At 38.1% G+C, this 19,655-nt stretch overlaps 1 protein-coding gene across 1 annotated transcript in view; it reads left to right on the plus strand.

The window, feature by feature from the left end:
• Positions 1–1,689: 1,689 nt before the first annotated feature.
• Positions 1,690–19,655, plus strand: part of vstm2a (V-set and transmembrane domain containing 2A) — a 65,849-nt gene continuing 47,883 nt past the window's right edge. The window contains exons 1-2 of the mRNA XM_052113451.1: positions 1,690–1,915; positions 2,806–2,975. Coding sequence (XP_051969411.1) covers positions 1,837–1,915; positions 2,806–2,975 — 249 coding nt within the window. The 5' untranslated portion in view covers positions 1,690–1,836. The remainder of the gene's footprint in view (positions 1,916–2,805; positions 2,976–19,655) is intronic.

The following is a 19,655-nucleotide window of genomic DNA, read 5'->3' on the forward strand; positions in this document are numbered from 1 at the left end:
ACACAATTTACATTTCTGCCAGCATCATCAGTCTAGAAAAATGGCGTAATTATTTTTTTCCATGTGGCCTGCTGTGCTCAATGGAATTTGAAGGGTGAGCAAGCATTGAGTACCTGTGCTGCGTTGTTCCTTACTGGCTTATGTTAAAATGCTGATTTATAGCTGTATTAAAGTAGGGCTTAAGGATGCATTTCACCTTCACTAGACCAAGTTCACTGAATGGCTGGGGTTTAGGTCTTTTTAGGTGGACAGCCGCCCACATAAACAGTGCGTCAGCTCACTTGGTTCTGAGACTGCCAATAATGAAGTGCCAAGATTAAAAGAGTTGTACATCAATTCGCCAGCTACACATACTGACAAATGTACATCCTTTCAGGTCACAAATGGAGATTGTCTTTATAGGGTTTGAGAGGGGTCCAAAGCTGTATGAAATAAATAAACTTAGTTTCTCTATTGGGTAGACTGGGGCTAGTTTTCACATGGGTAAGTTGTCACCACAGCTGTATTTCAGTGAATATAAGGTGTTGAGTCAAAGGTCAATTTGCACAAATTATTGTTTTCTCTAGCAGTGCTTTTGTATTTTTGTGGCAAAATGTTTTAAAAGAATGTATTTTTACACTTTTCATGAATTACAATTTCTGTTGGCCAAAATAATTATATAATATTTTTTTGCTTTTGGTCAACATTCACTTGCATTGTATGGACCCACAGAGCTGAAACATTCTTTTAAAAACGTCTGGGATGGCATGAGGGTGAGTAAATGATGAGAGAATTTTCATTTTTGGGTGAACTTTTCCTTTAAATGTTTGCTTTCATTGATTATTTTGCTCTTATTATTTTACTGTTTACATTATAAAGAAAAAAAAAAAACTTAGGCTATTTAATGACAGGTAATGATGTGTTTAACTTATTTTAGTAATTAAACGATTTGTCAGATTCCAAACAATATATGGTTGTAAATTGATTATTGTTTTACAGCAGGGTTGCAGAAAGTGGGCTATAGGCTACCGAAATATACAGTACAGTTTATGGGAATATTTAGCGATTATCTCCGAAAGAGAATCAAAAGGGAACGTTCTAAATTAGTAAAATAATAATAATAATAACTTCCCATCTGTTCTGGGAACGTTTCTGAACCAAAAACTAACGCTCCCCAAACGTTCTGTAAATCAAAAAATTGTTAGTCAGAATTGTCTCTCAAATATAAACCTAACCAAAAAAAAATAATAATTAACTCGGGTTAAAAAAATGTGATAAGTTGACCCGATTTGTCATGCAATTCTCAATTGCATGTATTTCGATAAAAAATATAATTAATTAATAAATAAAATAAAATAAAATAAAAATGTGTTTACCTCACGCAAACAAAGAAGCGTGATTTGTGATTTGAGGGCATGTACAGTCATATTTTCTTCTTTAAAAATACATGTAGACTGATGTAGATTTCTGTATAACGCCCGGCTCTTGTCGCGTGAGCTCTGCATGTGCTGTAGGAAGCGCATGAGAGTCGCACACTGTCGTTTCTCCTGCACACCGAGAGAGAGAGAGAGAGAGAGAGAGAGAGAGAGAGAGAGAGAGAGAGAGAGAGAGAGAGAGAGAGAGAGAGCGCGCGCAACCGAAAGCATCATTACTTCACAACACCTCACAGAGACAGTCGAGAGCCTAAAGCACCTGTGTGCAAGTTCAAGAGCGACTTTTTGTGCCAGAGTTGCAGTATGTTTCCCGCTCGACATTCTGAGTCCAAACAGATTCACATGGCGTTTGCTTAAAGCGTTGATCAGTTCTGGAGGACAATTATTTTTTTCCATCTAATGTGAGATCTCAGCTGTCTTTGGAATGATGTGGACCTTACATGACAATATTGGATTTGTGCTCTTTTCCTGTTTGTCCATTCAAGTTGGATTTTCTCTTGACGGTAAGAATAATGCTTTTAAGAGGAGTCATTGAAGCCGGATTTTTTAATGCATTAAATCAGTCCACATACCATTTTTCGCCCCCAGAGAAACTCAAAATATTTTCCCAATGTTCGCTATTTTACAGTTAACAAGACTCGCTACATTTAACTCTTCTTTCTACCTCGTTATATGTGATTATAAGTTATAAATGCGCCAGCCTGTTATTGTAGAAAAAAGCTACAATAGAAAATGCAACTGTTGATTGCGGATAACTAATTAAATGTTCGCGCAATATGGTCTATTTTTTGTCCTTTCCCTTCGTATGAACAAATGGTATATGTTGTTTGCAAACATTATATGTAGTAAAATGCTAATTTTGAAGGGACTGCACGCGCGACTTGCATCTCAAGTGGCGGATGTTCAGTCAGAATTGGGCTTCGTTAAAACGGACTGCGGTTGTTTTTCAGCACCACGGACAGTTCGCATTAATCGCGCAGTTATAAAAACAGGACGTGAGGGTAAAAGTCCTCGATTTATTCTAATTTATCAACGAGTGGCACTACTGCATGAATGCGTCGATTCTTGTGTGGAAATCTCAAAAAATGTAATCATACATAACAGTTCAGTCATTGACATAATGGAAAATACAGGAAACGTTTTAATAAGTCTATTTTTCAATTGAACAGTAAGAAAAAGCATATTTTAGCCTATTGTAAATATTGTATTTAAAATGTTTGAAAAAATAAATACTTTAATAATACAAAATATGATTACATATATATATATATATATTTTTAAAAAATTGTTTTTTAGAGTTTTGTATAGTTGAGTTACCGAACCAGAATTGATTATTACAGTGTAGTATACTCTGCCTTTAATTTCAGATTGGCTTATTACATCTCTTTTGCAGGAAAGTTTACCGATTTACCTTCTAACATCACTGCCAGGGAAGGGCAGAACATTGAAATGGCATGTGCCTTTCAAAGTGGGATGTCCTCGGTTTACTTGGAGATCCAGTGGTGGTTTATTCGTGCTCCGGAGGAACCGATTACAAGTGATGAGGATGAGGATGATACAGAGGTAAATAAGTTTAATGCAAGAGGTCAAGGAAGGGTATATAACTTCATTCCATAACTACCCAGTATAGACTAGAAGTCTCTTCTCTTGTTAATCTAGTGTATGCAGTAGCCAATTGGAAAAATCGTGACAGTGATAGTTTTAGTTAAATCATGTCCTTGGCCCTTTGCATACATTTTGACACACCTATATTATGCACCATTTTATCCACTCAACTTCTCTCAACTTTTTTTTTAATGTGGTGAGCATCATGTTTAATCTACAGAAAGGCTGCTACTTTTTATTTTCTTGCAAATCCCTTCTTCTGCTAAGCCACCTCAGCTATTAGTTTCACTTGTGTTCCTTTTGTCTTTTTGAAAGGCAGTGTGTGCAACATTCCTGCATTCCCACTAATGCCACAAAATTAGAGCCCCAAACCCTCTATGTCAAAACAAGCACTTACATGGTTCACAATACATGTCAGACTAATCAGTTGTTTTGCTCAAGGATGCTGTCTTGTGAGCAGTAGCCTGATTTACTTAATGTGATTTATACCGAATGTAAGATCCCTAAAGGCTTTGAGATCAGCAAAGAAAATAAAAGAAAATTGTTGTGACACATTAATTTTGAGCTCGCTTGTCTTGATTTGAAGGACAAGACTTAGAACTGAGGCCTATCTGGGAATAACACCAAGGTTTAAAGATTGTATATGCCGCCATGGGCTAAATATCAACAAGTCTGTGTGTGGCTGCCTTCGTCTTTGTTTTGAGACAACTTACCAGTGACAAAAAGCACTGCATGATGTGGCATGATGTTTAATGACAAACAAATCTTAAAACAATTGTGAGATGTGGGTAACGTCAACATTTATCACATCTGAGTCACGGCTTGCCTTTTTGTGTCAATGTGGTGGGTTTACCTTGTCATAATGCCTGTGAGTTTTTGGCAGTTTTTGAGATGTCTTTCGGGAATAGAAATCTTGGATGAAGGTTCTGTATAGTCAGATGTGTTAGTGTTAAAGCCATTAGATTCTAGTTAGAATTCAGTCACTCTGTCAGTCATACTGCTATTACAAAGCCATTGTTGTTCTCATCATGCACATATTGCCAAGTCTTTGATCCATGTGATCTATCAATTTGGAATTAGCATGGCTTAACTCTGTTGCTGTACATGGCATCATTCAATAAATCATTCTTTTCAGAGCTCTCTGCGTCAAATGACATGCAGCTGAATCCCTGGTGAAGCAAAGTCTTAACAAAAATTAGGATTGAAGAGTCATCCTATAAAAAGACATCCTCGACAAGTCTAATAATAAAATGGGTTACATCCGCAAATGGATTCTCATATATAATATCAAAGTGTTCACCTCTGAAGAGTGGCTATTAGGAATGATATGTGACTTTCTGCACGGCACAGTGAAGAGAGACTGGTGCTAAACTGCAGCGGTGCCATCGCTGTGTCGAAGGGTAATGTATAATGGATACGATCTAACCCTGGATCTACAGGCATAAATATATTATGGCCGTCACTATTGCTGACACCAGGACTCAAATCGAAATATAGAGAGCCCACCGAGCTCACAATTCTATTAATAGGCATAAATAAGAGATGGTATGCTTTCGAAGTAATGATACATTAGGACTCACCTCTGGCTAGGCAAAGTTTTGGGCACTTAATCTGCACCAATAGTGTTTTCTCTGATATCAGTTACCTCAAACCTTAAAAAGCCAGCCTGATCTCATGAAAATTTTGTGACTGTGGTGACATTTTTGCACAATTATTTTACGTTTCATTACACATATCGTGGCAGTTCCAAGGTGAAATGTCAACTGTGTGGCACAAATCTTATGATTAACAGAAATGTAATATATATATATAACTTCTGTTGTGTGTGTGTGTTTGTGTATTGTATTTATTTATTTTGTCATAACTTTGTAAACATGTACAGTAATTATGGTTCTGTTCATTTTACCTCAAAGTCTCATTTCATTCCACTAGATGGAAGCAAGCGCTAGAAAAAAAAGTTTTTCTCTATCACATTTCATCATAATATACAGATCCGAAATTTAGGTGGCGCTATAATGCATTTTAGAACAGATGTGCTCATCAATAGACATTCAGTATAAATGGCAATTTTTTTTTAGAAACCTGCCTAAGGTAAATGCAGATATAACATTTTACATTTACATTTATGCATTTGGCAGACGCTTTTATCCAAAGCAAGTTACAGTGCACTTATTACATTGACAATCCCCCTGGAGCAACCAGGAGTTAAGTGTCTTGCTCAAGGACACAATAGTGGTGGCCGTGGGGATCGAACCAGCGACCTTCTGATTACCAGTTATGTGCTTTGTCCCACTATACCACCACCACTCTTGGCTACTTGGGGCTTACAGCAGCAGTTATCAAAACCTAACAATAGTGTCATAAAAAGCAAATGTGAGATAAAAGCATGAATGCTTGCAGGGGGCCAGGGTAGCTCAGTGAGTAAAGACTCTGACTACAATCCCTAAAGTTTGCGAGTTGGCTCTGTTGCTAGGGAGGGTAGAGTGGTCCTCGTGGTCGCCATAATGTGGTTCAATCTCGGTGGGGCATGTGGTGAGTTGTGTGTGGATTTCACAGTGGATGGTGTGAAGCCTTCATATGTGCTGTCTCCACGGTAACGTCCTCGACAAGCCTCGTGATAAGATGTGCTGATTGGCAGTCTCAGATGCGGAAGAAACTGAGATTCATCATTTGCCACCTGGATTGAGGCGAGTTACTATGCCACCACCAGGACTTGGGAATTCCAAATTGGGAAGAAAAAGGGTAAAACATTTTGATAAATAAACAAATAAAACATGATTGTTGAATCAACCATATAATTTTGTTGTGATACTATGGCAGTTTTGGTTCACGTGTCGACTCCCATGCTCTTCAGGATTTGTACTCCGGGTCTTACACACCAGAGCAACACTCTATTAGTTAAGCTACCTCACAATTTGATCGTGTTCAAACAAGCTTGTAAATTTAGTTAGTATTAATTTCACTCAGAAATTGCTGTGATAAGTGATTCTATGAGACCAAGATGCAGTAGCTTTCCATTTGCTTGGTCTCATGCACTATGTTGGGTAAATGGTTGCTGTTAACATTGTATGTGTATCTTATATCCCATTGCAAGACTTGAGGTTATTTATCAGAGGAGCTACATCTAACATAAATGCAAATAATAATGCAATTTCAAAAAAAGTTTTTTACAATTTGCATACTTATGGGAGTGTTGAGACACCTGTAGCTTCTGGATTCAAAGTTAATTTGCTGATGGTGTCAGAGAGCGAAAGCCAGAAAAAGAGACCCAAGAGCTGAGGAACACTTTAAAGAATTTATTAACAATAAATATTAACTTTCACTGTGCTGTGCATTGTGGAAGTCAGGAGCAGATTCATAGGAATCCTCAGCTGAAGTGTAGTGAGGTGCAGAGAATAATGGCCAGCAGACCGAAAGGCAATCAATCTCCCGAGGAGGCGTCCCCAGCAGAATTACCTTGCTGGAGGTGAAACTGGTCTATGAGGGTGTGGTACAGGATATCCCGAGCCAGGACCCATCATCTCTCCATAACCTTCCCAGTCAACCAGGTACTGGAACCCTCTGCCCCTCTGCCTGACTCGATCAGTCTCCTGACCGTTTACGCCAGAGAGCCCTCAACAAGACATGGAGGAGTTGGGACGGGTGTGGTGGGGTATAAATTAGAACATAAAACAGCTCAGTTGTGGTGACATGATAAACAGGGTGAATGCGCTTGAGGTGAGGATGTTTAAGATGGGACCCAGCTTAAGTGAGGGGAGTTGGAGTGGAATGTCCTTAAAGGAAAAACATACCTACTGCCCTCACACGTCAGCTGAGGGCTTAGACCGGTGCTGGTTCACCGACCTCTTAACATGAGCACCAGTCAATATGAAGGCTTATCTGGCGGCTTTCCAGGTCCGTGACCTCTGAATAAATGCGTGGGTGGATGGGACCTGAACATCGGGTTCTTGTGCGGGGAACAGAGGGGGCTGATATCCGAGGCTGCACTGGAAGGTTGATAACCCCGTAGACAATGACTGCAAGGAGTTGTTGGCATACTCAACCCATACTAATGGATCGCTCCAAGAAGACGGATTATAGAAGGCCACACACAGCAAATGTTTTTTTTTCCAATTCCTGATTCACCTGCTCCGCTTGCCCATTTGTCTGGGGGTGGAACCCAGAGGACAAACTCGCTCTAGCCCCCAGCTGTCGACAGAAAACTGCCCAAAAATTGGGGGACTCTGTCAGAAACCACATTGACCAGGAGGCCATGAATGCATAAGACTTGGATTATGATTACTACCATGGTCTCCCTGGCTGTGGGTAATTTAGGGAGGGGAATGAAATGAGCTGCCTTTGAGAACTGGTCCACTACAGTCAAAATGACGGCGTTGCAATGGGAGGGGGGAGACCAGTTACAAAATCCATGGCTATGTGCGACCAGGGTCTCAAAGGGACAGACAGCACTTGGAGGAGCCCAGGTTACAGGATGTTTTATTAGTCACACAAATGGGGCAAATGGCTATGAACTGCCATATGTCCTGCACAAGTTTGGCCACCACAATCTTTATCTAATGAGCATCTGGGTGCAAGTCGCCCTTGGAAGACAAGCGATGTTGGATGAGTGACCCCACTGTAGAATGTGCATCCAAACTGATCGTATAGATCTTGAACTTGAAACATCGAGACAATGAGTCAGGCTTGAGATTCTTGGAGCCCGGGCGATATGAAAGAACAAAATGAAAAAGGGTGAAAAATAGTGCCCAGCGAGCCTGTCTAGAGATAAGGCATTTGGTGATACGGATAAACTCTAGGTTCTAATGATCAGTCCAGACCACGAAATGTACCCCCAAACCCTCTAACCAATGACACAGCTCGCACAAGGCTAACCGGACAGCCAACAATTCTCAGTTTCCGATGTCGAAGTTCCGTTCTACTGGTGATAAATGGTTTAAAAAGGCACACAGATGCAACTTTACATCTGAGGAAGAGCACAGCGACAGGACCATTCCAACACCAGCCTAAGACGCATCCACCTCCACCACGAACTGAATTTAGAAAACAAGGCCTCAGCCCGCAGAGACCAACAAAAATCAGTGTGGGTGGAGGTGAGATCCTTCAGAGGTGTCGTGAGTTGGCTGTAATTCACTGGTTTATCCTCCAACGAAACACAAGACTGGACCAGAGAGACAACAGAATTAAAACCGTAAGGACTCCAAGCAAGAGCAGTATTAGTTGACCAGCCTGTGTGTATTGTGCATTATCAACCAAGGATGCCCCAACACTACCGGTGCCGGAGAGTTGATCAGGTAAAAGGACAACTGATCCATATGATTTCCAGAGATAACGGTGACTGGCTTGGTGGACTGGGTGATGATGGACAGGGGCATGCCACAGAAGGTGTGGGTGGTGTAAGGTTCATCCAACTGGATCAGAGGAAGCTGCCATTTGGAAACCGATTGATGTCCATAAAGTTCTCTTCAGCTCCAGAATCCACCAGGGCTGAGACCGTGTGACAGGTAGATCCATATTACAGCTGGGCTGGGAGAAGTGTCCGAAGGCTAGGGGTTTGTCCAAATGTGTTGTGCTTACCAGTAATCCCCTTTCTGCTGACAAGCGGTGTTTCTTCCTATGTGAAATCTGTTTTCTTTCTGGGCTCTGTGTCGGGAAGTGATTCTGGTGACCTGTCTGAAGAAGCGGACCGGGTAGGATGGCCAGCCGCCCAAGTAGGTAAGTGAGGTAAGTAACTTCACACCAACCAACAATCTAGCAAAGATACTGAGAACATGAAGGGATGCTAGCATGCTAATTAGTGGCATGATCAGCGTTCCCCTGGGAACAATCAATGTTCCCATGAAAACACTGATTATGCATGCCGGCAGCACTTATGAGACATAAAGGAGAGAAAATAACAAAATACACAGAACAAACCACAAAATCACCGGAGTCATGGCAGATGGGTTCAACTGAAGTAGTAGGATATATTTTATGCATTTGTTTTACAGTAATGCAATGACTTAGTTTGTCTTTTATGTTTAAATTCAGAGATTCAAAAAGTGGCTTTAGACAGTTTGACATCACTGTAATTGTGTACATGAATGTACCATGCATCCCTTAGCACTGCTGGCAGACCATCGAAAGTGAACACAGAGTAAAAGCAGAGAAAATAAGGAACTTCCAAAATGTGGATCATCCTAATTTCTCACAAACTCAAACAACATATTTTTATCATCATCATGCTTTTGCACTAAGATTACTAGTCATGACAATACCTCAATTTTTGCAATTATGGCTGCTCATCGCACATTCAGATTGTCTTTATTGAATAGAAAAGGCATTTAAAGTCTTAAAAACAATTTAAATGCCTAGACTGGCAGCATGATATCGAGGTTTCTATGTTTTTATCTTGCCCTTTGTAATTAACCTTTACATTTTTACAATAGCCATCTTTAAATATGTTCCTCAGTCACCAATAAAATGTGGCTGGTATCATAAGAAGCATCAAGATTGTATGGTAGTCATTATTTTCACCAAATCTGTGAGATATTTGCTGGACATAGAAGCACTGGGTATGAACAAAATAATATTTGCTAAACCATACTAAACAAAATAATAATGTGATTGCATCCTGCAAGAAAAGTGCACCACATACTGTAATAGCACATGTTGGCAAGTACCTTTCTTGATCCTTATCTTTGACTTATTTTTAAGGTATAAATTACCATTGGCATCTCAGACAAGAAAATAACAGTTCTTATGGCTTTAAGAGGAAAGATCCATCAGTGTAATCATAATGTACATGAACAGGGAAAGCTGTGAGACAGGAGCATGAACCAGTGAACCACAGCAAGTATGCAGCATATTAATGGGACATGTTTCTTGTTCATGACTCACAGGCCAAAATTATACAGCACAAATTCACTTTATATATCATGTGCCTGCACATCCTGAAGGACCGGATACTGATGCTTAATCTCAGACCTTATGCACTTACCAAACTTAATGTAAGGTAGACATTTACAAGTTTAAAGAGAGCTTTAGAAGTAATATGTAATACTGTTCTACCGATGTGTTTTTTTATGGTAATGTGGATAGCATTACAGCACTGTGCAAAAGTCTTATGCACGTAATATGTTTATTTATATCTTCAGCTTTAATGTGTCAACAGGAATATATATTTTAGACTCACAAACATTCCTTTTAAATAGAATAGAATAGATGAACAGGGAGCCCTGCAACAGATGACATGGTCCTCAGAGAGCCACCCATTGAACATCAAGTCATTTTGGGATTACATGAAGAGACAAAAGCAATTGAGACTGTCTACCAACAACCAAGTAAAACTGTGTCCATGTGTACCTTGGAGAATTGGTGCTGTTTTGAAGGCAAATGTGGTCACACCAAATATTGTTTTAGCTTTTTATGTTTACTGTACTTTGCATGATGTTATATAATCAATTAAAACTATTTATGGCATTATTTATGAAGAAATCCTACTATGAAAATGTTGCCTAAAACTTTTGCACATTACTTTATATTTACATATTTACAGCTATGTACAGTACATATATGCTGTAATATAGCATATTATAATAATATAAAACAATATTAGCTAATGATGAACTCAAAATTTCTCAATTCAAACAAACACTTATTTTACACAATATTTATTAAAATTTGCAAAATAAAGATATTTAAAAACAAAACGTGTGCATTATTCATTTAGATGGTTGCCATTCGATTTTGGAACTAACACTTGGCGGAATGGCCACTTCTGTTATCTGTCCATCATTAATATTTAGTAATATTTCGCAGGTGAGTTTCTCCTAAACTGATGGATCAGTGTGAGATATTTAATGCACTCTGTAATTAAACAAAATGCCTCCTTACACTTCACAGCAGATCCAATGGAGGACAGATGATTTATTATCAAACATATACCGTAAAGTGATTTTTAGATGTTTATAATGATTGATTATGATAAGATATCGTGCTGCCATGCTGTTTATAGTGCAATGCTGCATGAGATTCTGAGTTTATCAGGCATAGATGGTTCTGAAAATCAAACCCTTCTACTTTCCCAGCACCAGAAGTGTTCAATTCATTGCCACATTGCTGATTCAAAACAATCAGCTCCAATGGTAATGGCTTTAAACGTTTATTTTTGTATACATAAAAAACTAAATATATTGCGATGTTGAAAAGACAATTAGAACCGTGAACACTATCCCCTCATGTTTTTTTAAACAAGCAACATTTAAGCAGATAAGAGTTGTCCGACTCGTGATTCACCGCTGTTATTTTAAGTCCAGCATTTTGAACGTGACGTCACCTCAACTCCTGAGGGATTACGGGATCATAAAGTGTCCTGTCAATCTGCAGAATCTCACTGGGAAAAAAAGGGCATCTGGGTACTTCTCGCATACTGCTTCTTCAATACTGTGTATTCGGACATGCTACTCCATTGGCTGACTGTTTTTGGCATACTATATATTTGGGAAGTATGGATATTACTCACCTGATAGAGTGTTGGACTTGGGACTTGGAGGAGACCGAACCTTGAGCCCAGCTAATGAAGTTTGAAAGGAAGTGAAAGTGAAGTGAAAGTGAAGTGAAAGTGCCATAGAAGCGAAAATACATGATTGCTTCAGTAAATGTGTCTTAATGTAGAATTAGCATTTAAAATGCTTTAACGCTACCGGTTATGTTTAGGTGTTGGTTTAGGGTAAGGATGTATGTATTGTTCAACTCCCATTTATTTATTTTTTGATTGTATTTTTTAGGATAGGTTTAGGTTAAAGTTTTAGGTTAGCAATGTATATTTTACTCAATGTTTAATATTCAAATTAAAAACCTCATCTGATTAAAACATCATTTCACTCGATTTTGGCTGCTTTAAATTTCACTGGTAAACTGCAGCCAAATGTGTAATGAATCACATCATTTTGGTTTGCAAAAATATTGCCATTGTCACATAAATTTAATGAGATCAGTCTGGCATTTTCAGTCATTTTAAATGTAATTGACAACTGCTAATACTGCCACACATACAAGGATAGAAGGATAGAAGTGTTTTGTTATATAATATTTCACACAAATGTCTTGTCTTCCAAATGGAAATTACTGCCTAATCTAGAAAGCATACTCGCTACAAGTATACACTAATGCAAAATCCATACCATACAGTCTGCTTCTGTCCTAAGCCCAATTACCAACCATTTCTGTAAGTCCCTCCACCAGACTTTTAAAGACAATAAGCCCTGAAGGTCAATGAAAATATGTACTTCGATTGCTGTATCTATCAGGCTGGGCTATTGTTAGGGCAGACACATTTACAATCAATGTAATGCTGCTCTGATTAAGCTTTCCATCAGTTGATGGTACTGAGTTTGGACAGGTCATGTCCCTTGTGCCTTATATTTGATCTGCCATTCTCGCTGTAGCCTGATGCAAAGTCAAGTCAGGACAGTGGTTGAAAAAATTGCAAAAATGAAAAAGTAAAGAACACTTTACTGCATTAGTCAATGCAGTAGCTAAAATAAACCAACAATGAACAATATGTTTACATAATTTATTCATTATTAATGTTAATTTCTACACATTTTCTAATGCATGTATATTATTAAATTAAACATTTATATTTAACATTGGTTAATACATTATGAACTAACATGAGCTCTCAATGAAGAAAAGCATATTTCTAAATTAAGATAAAGCAAGTTTAATAAATGTTTTAATGTTCATTGTTATTTCATGATACATAATGCATTACACATGTTAACATATACAATCTTACTGTAAAGTCTTACAGAAAAAAGATGAGTTAGCACAGTAGTTAACACGAACTAACAATAAACAATACTTTTACAGCATTTCAATCTTGTTCTGAGTACATTTTTACATATACTGATAGAGTAGATGTTTACATTTCATAATAATAACATTTATGCATTATACACTAACATAAACACAAAATGAGCAATATTAACAAAACAGTATTAACAATATGAACAAAAGTTAACATTAACCAAAAGTAATAAATGCTGTAAAAAAATAAAATAATAATAATAATAATAATTGTTAGTTCATGATACATAATGCATTACAAATGTTAATATAACCATACTAAAGTGAAAATGTATTCTCTGGGACAACATTTACACTCTGGGCTTCATTACTGTATATCAATAATGACAAAAGATATTGCACCCACAACAGCTTAATTGGAAGAGTTGTGGGGCAGTTATTATATTGAGTTAATTTATAGCAGATGTATAAACTGAGACCTGCAACACTCAGTAGGCTTTAATGAAAAGCTTATTATGGTTTTGACACTTACAACTGAGTAACACAATTAATGCTTATAAAATTGCATTCAAGTCTCAGTAGTCATAAATGGGTTGACAAGCTACTCAGTCTCAAACTTTATAATGGAAATGCCACTTTTTCATTGATATATGGAATTCTGTATACAGTCGTACCATTTTTGTGGTTATAAGCAATCTGATTAGCAACATAATATGCATACAACCAGGGAGATTTTTGCAGTAGTAATGGGTACTTGAGTGTTAGCTTCAACTGCAATTTTTTGTTAGCAATACTTGGTTAAAATTCCTCAATCCCATTGAGCAATAGCACTGGAATGGATGTCAAAGTCATTAAAAAATTGGCTGCTAATTGACTTTGAATTGAGGTGCTTAGAGAGAGAAAGTTCTGATTTCAGGAGAGAAACATGCAGTTTTGTTTTTGCCATTATAAAGGAATTTAAACTGCAGTGTATGGCTATGTAAAATGAAATTTAAGAAGTATTTTTTTATTTATTTTTCCATATGGAGCAATACATAAATACATACATTTCAAATGGCTGGTACTACATACAGTGCAATGTACACACTCCATACAAAACACTCCAAATGAATGACTTTTTTTATTATTATTATTGTTAATACTATATATGATTTTAACTGTAATACCTGAGCAATATGCAGGATTTGTTTTCGTTTTATTTGAATAACAATAATTTATTTGAAATAAGCACTGTCTTTCCCAATGCAGCAAAATATGTGCGCAACCACTCAAGCCCTTTAAGATGGATGGCCAAAGTGACAGATTTGGAGTAAACTTTTACCTTCTCACTAGTTCTTAAAGTTTTAATTTGAGGAGGGAACTAAACCTAGACAAGCAATTACAAGCAGCGTTTTCTCGGAGCGGCAATCGGAATTCCCTATCGATTTATTCATGCACAAATCATGCATGCTCCGCCTATGTCTGCAAGGGATTCATTACGGCATTCATTGGATTTAGAACCAGGCTACTACCCCACATTTTACTTCAACATTAGAGCTTTATAAGCACTTACCTATTTTCCATTTTTGCAATATCTGAATTCAACTAAACACTAATAGCTGGTTAGTATGGACAGTTGGCCCCTAAGGGTAGACACTGTAGCTTAGGCATATCAAAAGCATGTTTTTCCATTAATAGCCATTCAAAAGTAGCACTGTATTCTGGCAAAATACTTTCATTTGCAAGCCATATACTGTATAAATCACAAATATCTTATTCCTCCATATTATAGTAGATTTGTCACTAGTGCCTAATTTTTGGAGGGCTCTTAAAATTGAAAAATATACTTCATTATTTATTATGTGGGTAATTGGGGTGCATTTACATCAAGACAATCAACAGTCTTACACAGAGTATCCATGACAACAAATACAAAACATCAGTTAACATGAATAGCCATTAATAATTTTCCTGTTGCTTCAAAGTGATCACTCCCATAGCATTTACTGCTGTGCGGAACAGTTTGGGAAAGGAGGATGCGGGAACCGAATGAGCAATCAACAAAATGTTAATACGACAAAAACATAAAACTGAAACATAACAACACACACAGAGTGGCCTCGTGCATCTCTCTCTCGCCCTCTGATGTCCCTGGCTGTCCCCCTATCTCCCTTCCGCTGATTAGGCAAGTCAGCGCTCCTCCTCCTCGTCGTCACACTCCTCCACCAGCCGATTCAGGCCTGGATGCCATCCAGACTGGCTTACCAATCTCTGGAGGGGAGACGGCAACAGATCCTCATTCTCATGGTTGACAGCAGCGGCTCCTCCATCTCCTTGTGGACGGCAGCAGCGAGTTCTCCCAGACAGCGTGCCCTTCCTCCATTCCCGGGTTTCAGCACCAGTGTAACGAAGTTCTAGGAATGCCTGGAAGAGGAAGCTGGGACCGGCTTGACAAACAAGTAGACATTTATTTCTTAAACATAACATAAAACAACTTCACCTGCTACTTCCCCGTAGACATGCCAAACACATACACATACAGCTCCGTGTGTTTCTCTCTCCCCATCGGCCGCTGTCTGCTCTCCTTAAATACTCCCGCCATCCCTCACTGGAATGCAAGACCGGAGTGGCACACAGGTGGAACTCATTCACCACTTATCTTCACAGCCTTGCTCTGCCCATATCCTGCTCTGCCCTACTCGCTCCCCACATTGAGGCTAAACAAAATTATAAGAGATGGCAGAAAAAGATGGCAGGATGCAGGTCTTGTTTATCTGGAAACAGTACTGTAGCCTTCTCCAGGTATTATAGAGCTCCTTTGCATCTACTTTTGTAGATGGGTTTTGGTGATGCAATATCCACATAGTGTCCTCTAAATACTGATCTCTTATGTATTCATGAAAGTATGTTGGTTTCATTATGAATGATGGACTAGTTAGTATCCTCTAGAGGCAGAAGTTGATGATGAACAATTTCAACCAAGCTTTTAAATGGCATAGCTTTCGACCTCATCCATCAAAGGGGGCTGACAAGGCAAAATCCTACATGCTCTGCCTGACACAATGGTTGCTGTGGTATTTGTTCAAGCATCATAATACATACTGACATTTGAACCTTATTTTCATTGACAAGCTGTGATAGCTGAACAAATGCTTTGATCGTAGACAGAAAAAAAAAATGTTGACAGCCCCTTTGAGGAAGGAGCTGGCACAATGCTGGCATGGACTACACCACTGAATGCTGTTATTTAGCATAACTGGCACCAAAATAATTTGGCATAGAAGAGTTATTCATTGGCCCACTGAGAAACAACAGAACAAAATTCTTAGTGGCTTAGTGGTTGATGATTTAAAGTTGAAGCTTCCATGGGATGATGAGTATAAATGTGAGTAGGCAGTGACTCTTTTAATCTTGACTCTGGGCCATTGAAGATCCCATCATAATGGATTATTTCCACAACTGCAACCAGCTTTGCAGAGAGAGAGAGATAGAGAGAGAGAGAGAGAGAGAGAGAGAGAGAGAGAGAGAGAGAGAGAGAGAGAAGGACAGGGGAAAGAGGAGTGACTGGACAGATGATCATGAAGGGGGGAGGGGACTCAGCAACCATGAAATGTGCAAAAGAGATGCCAGCAGCACAGTCCAATTCAATTTAGGAGATCAAAACAAAAGTTGTTCCGTTTGAAGACACTGGGCACTATGGAGTCCAATTAGTGAATGACGTGCATTTGATCTGTCTCTGCCACCCACCAGGGATGGAACTGGCTTTTCAACATGTGCACATGTGTTCCCATGTGTCTCCAGTGTAAGGTAAAAACTTGATGAATGTTTTGCTTTTCACAACAGCACTTTGGAAAAGAGAGAGATCAGAAAAGTCTCTATAGAGTTCTTGTTCAGGAGGTGCTCGATATGTTGAGCTGAATATTCCGTCGGTATCTCATTTGTTGTGGAACTGGAATTCAATTCTCAGATTACCAGAATCTCACCTCAGCAGGAAATCACTATGGATTTTGACTGATTGGAATCCAAGGGCAGCCAATGTTTGATTCCACTGAAGGATTACCTAAAGGTAGTGTATTGGAAGTATTGAAATTTGTTATTTTTGTTCTGTTCTCTTCTGTTGTGTTTATTCTGTATCAACAGAAATGGTATGAAATATTTTCATGTTGTTTTTCTCTGTCTACCCTGAGGAAAATTTTATTGCTAAAAGGATGTTTTGTTTTTTTTTTTTGCTATACAACATACTTTCACTGGAGTTCTTAGATCTATTTTAAGTATCTTTGTCTAAAATGTTTCTCCTTAAATTACTAAAAAGCACAGAAATAAAATAGAAACAAATGAGACAGTTGTTTGTATTCAGTATGTGTTTGGATTAATGTGGATAACATAGATCAGATGTTCCTTGCATGGATTAGTTGGAAAATATTTGAGTTCCAAATCTCTGACATTTGGTGACAGACTAAGCACATTTTGTGACATTTCTCTATTAAAACTGAACATGCATGTGATATTGCTGGGGTCTTTTTCCTAAGGGAAAAGTGAAAACAACAGGTGTTTTAAGCAAAAGTCTCAATTTGGTCTCCATTAAATAACTATTTGTCTACAATTTATGGCCAACATTATGTGGAAACATCAACACTACACACATAAATGCTTGTTAACCGTTTTGTTTTGGTAATTTTTGACATGATTAAGAGTTACAAATAGTGAAAACAAAATCTTGCAGTTGGTCAAAATGCCTTTCGATTTTCCACAACAATACATAAATGTTTTTATAATATATAAAAGTTTATGATACTTGTTTATACTTGTACAATGTTTTTGGTGTTTTTAGGGCATTGCTAGGGCATTATAAAACGTTGCTAGATGGTTGCTTAGTGGCCCAAGTCAAAAGAGACCATTCCAAAGTAACTATAATATCCTGATCCCTTGATATACATAGGAACCATTTCAGTTGAAGTCAATGAGATTTGTAATTTATTTTTTGTCTTCTTGTTACTGTGGGTTACTGTGTTACTGTGTTCAGTGTAATAAGCAAGTCTATGTCAATGTTCATGTTTATAATCAAAAGGGAGGTGTGCTGTACATCTACCCTACTCTACCACATCTTTTCTGACCCGAACAAAACGGTTGTTTGGAATTTTCTCCAAAACAGAAGGATTAAACATTTAATTTCATTTATTTGCCATTCAAATTAATTGGAAGTCTTCCCTAACAGCTTCCACTCTTCTAGGAAAGATTTGCACTAGATGTTGGAACGTGGGTTCTGGGATTTCTGCACTAATGTGAGGTCATGCACTGATGTGGGGGGATGGATTCTGGCTTGCAGTCTGAATTCCAATTCATCCCAAAGGTGTTCAGTGGGATTCAGGTCTGGGCTTTGTGCAAACCTGTAAAGTCCTTCTACACCAGACTAAGTACACCTTTTCTTTATGTACCTCGCTTTGTGCACAGGGGCATTTTCATGCTGGAAAATAGCCCTACTCAAACTGGTGCCACAATGCTGGAAGAACATATTTCTGAAAAATGTCATTGTCTGCTGAAGCAATACATCTTTTCTTCACTGGAATTAAGGGTCCCATGCAGTGCATGAAAAACCTTGTAGGGTAAAGGCCAGTTTTAAAGATTTCTTACTCTGATGTAGTCTCTTGTAATTTGTCTTATGTTTGATAATTAATTCATCATCTTCAGTGATTCATATTACAATGGAGCACCTTATGAGGTATACATTTCTCCAACACAGGTAATTATCAAAATCTTATTAAGTAAATTCAGTCAAATATATCTCTCTAGACCTTAATTAAACATCAGCAAATTATTTATTCAAAACATGGGACTTACTTGCCCCTAATATCACTTCCACATCTCTACAAATCCCCAACATGTCCATGATAATGATCTGCTCTGCCGCAATTACCATTCCCACTCCTAAGAGTCTGTTTCGTTCAAGTGCCACTGAGAGGCAGGAACCTCCAGCTTGCTGCTAGAACAGGATGAATTAAAAGCCGGTTGTGACCCTACGGCTACAAGGCCCATGAGCGTCCGTAAAGGAGATGAGTTTTCACGTATAAAGTTGGCAGATCAGATTAAACAATCCCTCTTGATGTGTGGGATGACTTTGACCCTCATCGTTCCATCAGGTCTCTCTCCTTTCATTCTTTCCAACAAAAGAAATGTACTCAGCAAGTGAGAGGTCTTGGTCACAAAGATTTTGCTCAAATAGAAATGCCAAAGAGTTTTGATATAGAATGTCAGGTCCCACTTTATATTAGGTGTCTTTAACTACTATGTCATAACATTAGAATGCATACAATACAATATTTATTGTGTAACTATATTTGTCTCAAATATTTTTCATCCAATACATGCAAGACCAAATCATCTGAGCTATGCTTTCCACATTAATCCAAATTATAATTGATCTATACCTATACTGTATGCCAACAACGGTCTGATTTGTTTCTATTTTTTTTTTTCTGTGCATTTTTTATCAATTTAAGTAGAAACATTTTAGACGTTCTGCAAAGTTCTCACAAGATTCACATTTGCTGCTACTGAAGTTGAGGTATGGGTTATTTTAGGAGTAGGGTTAGAGGTAAGGTAAACAGTGTAACTACAGATTAAATGTAGATTAAATGACTTTCAATGTAAGTACTGTGCAGCAAAACATATGTACATAATAAGTGTATCAAATGCTCAAGTACATAGTAAAGACACCTAATGTAGAATTCAGATTAGATTTCACACTATGACACTATTACTCAAACAGTAACACCACCAACTGGAAGCATTTGATGACATATAGCAGTGACTTGCACAGACCTTAGCAGGGACAGAGGCTGAAGGAAATGTAGAGAGTGGGAATAGAAATCG

The sequence above is a fragment of the Xyrauchen texanus genome, chromosome 41 (genome assembly GCF_025860055.1).
Source record: "Xyrauchen texanus isolate HMW12.3.18 chromosome 41, RBS_HiC_50CHRs, whole genome shotgun sequence".
Taxonomy (NCBI): domain Eukaryota; kingdom Metazoa; phylum Chordata; class Actinopteri; order Cypriniformes; family Catostomidae; genus Xyrauchen; species Xyrauchen texanus.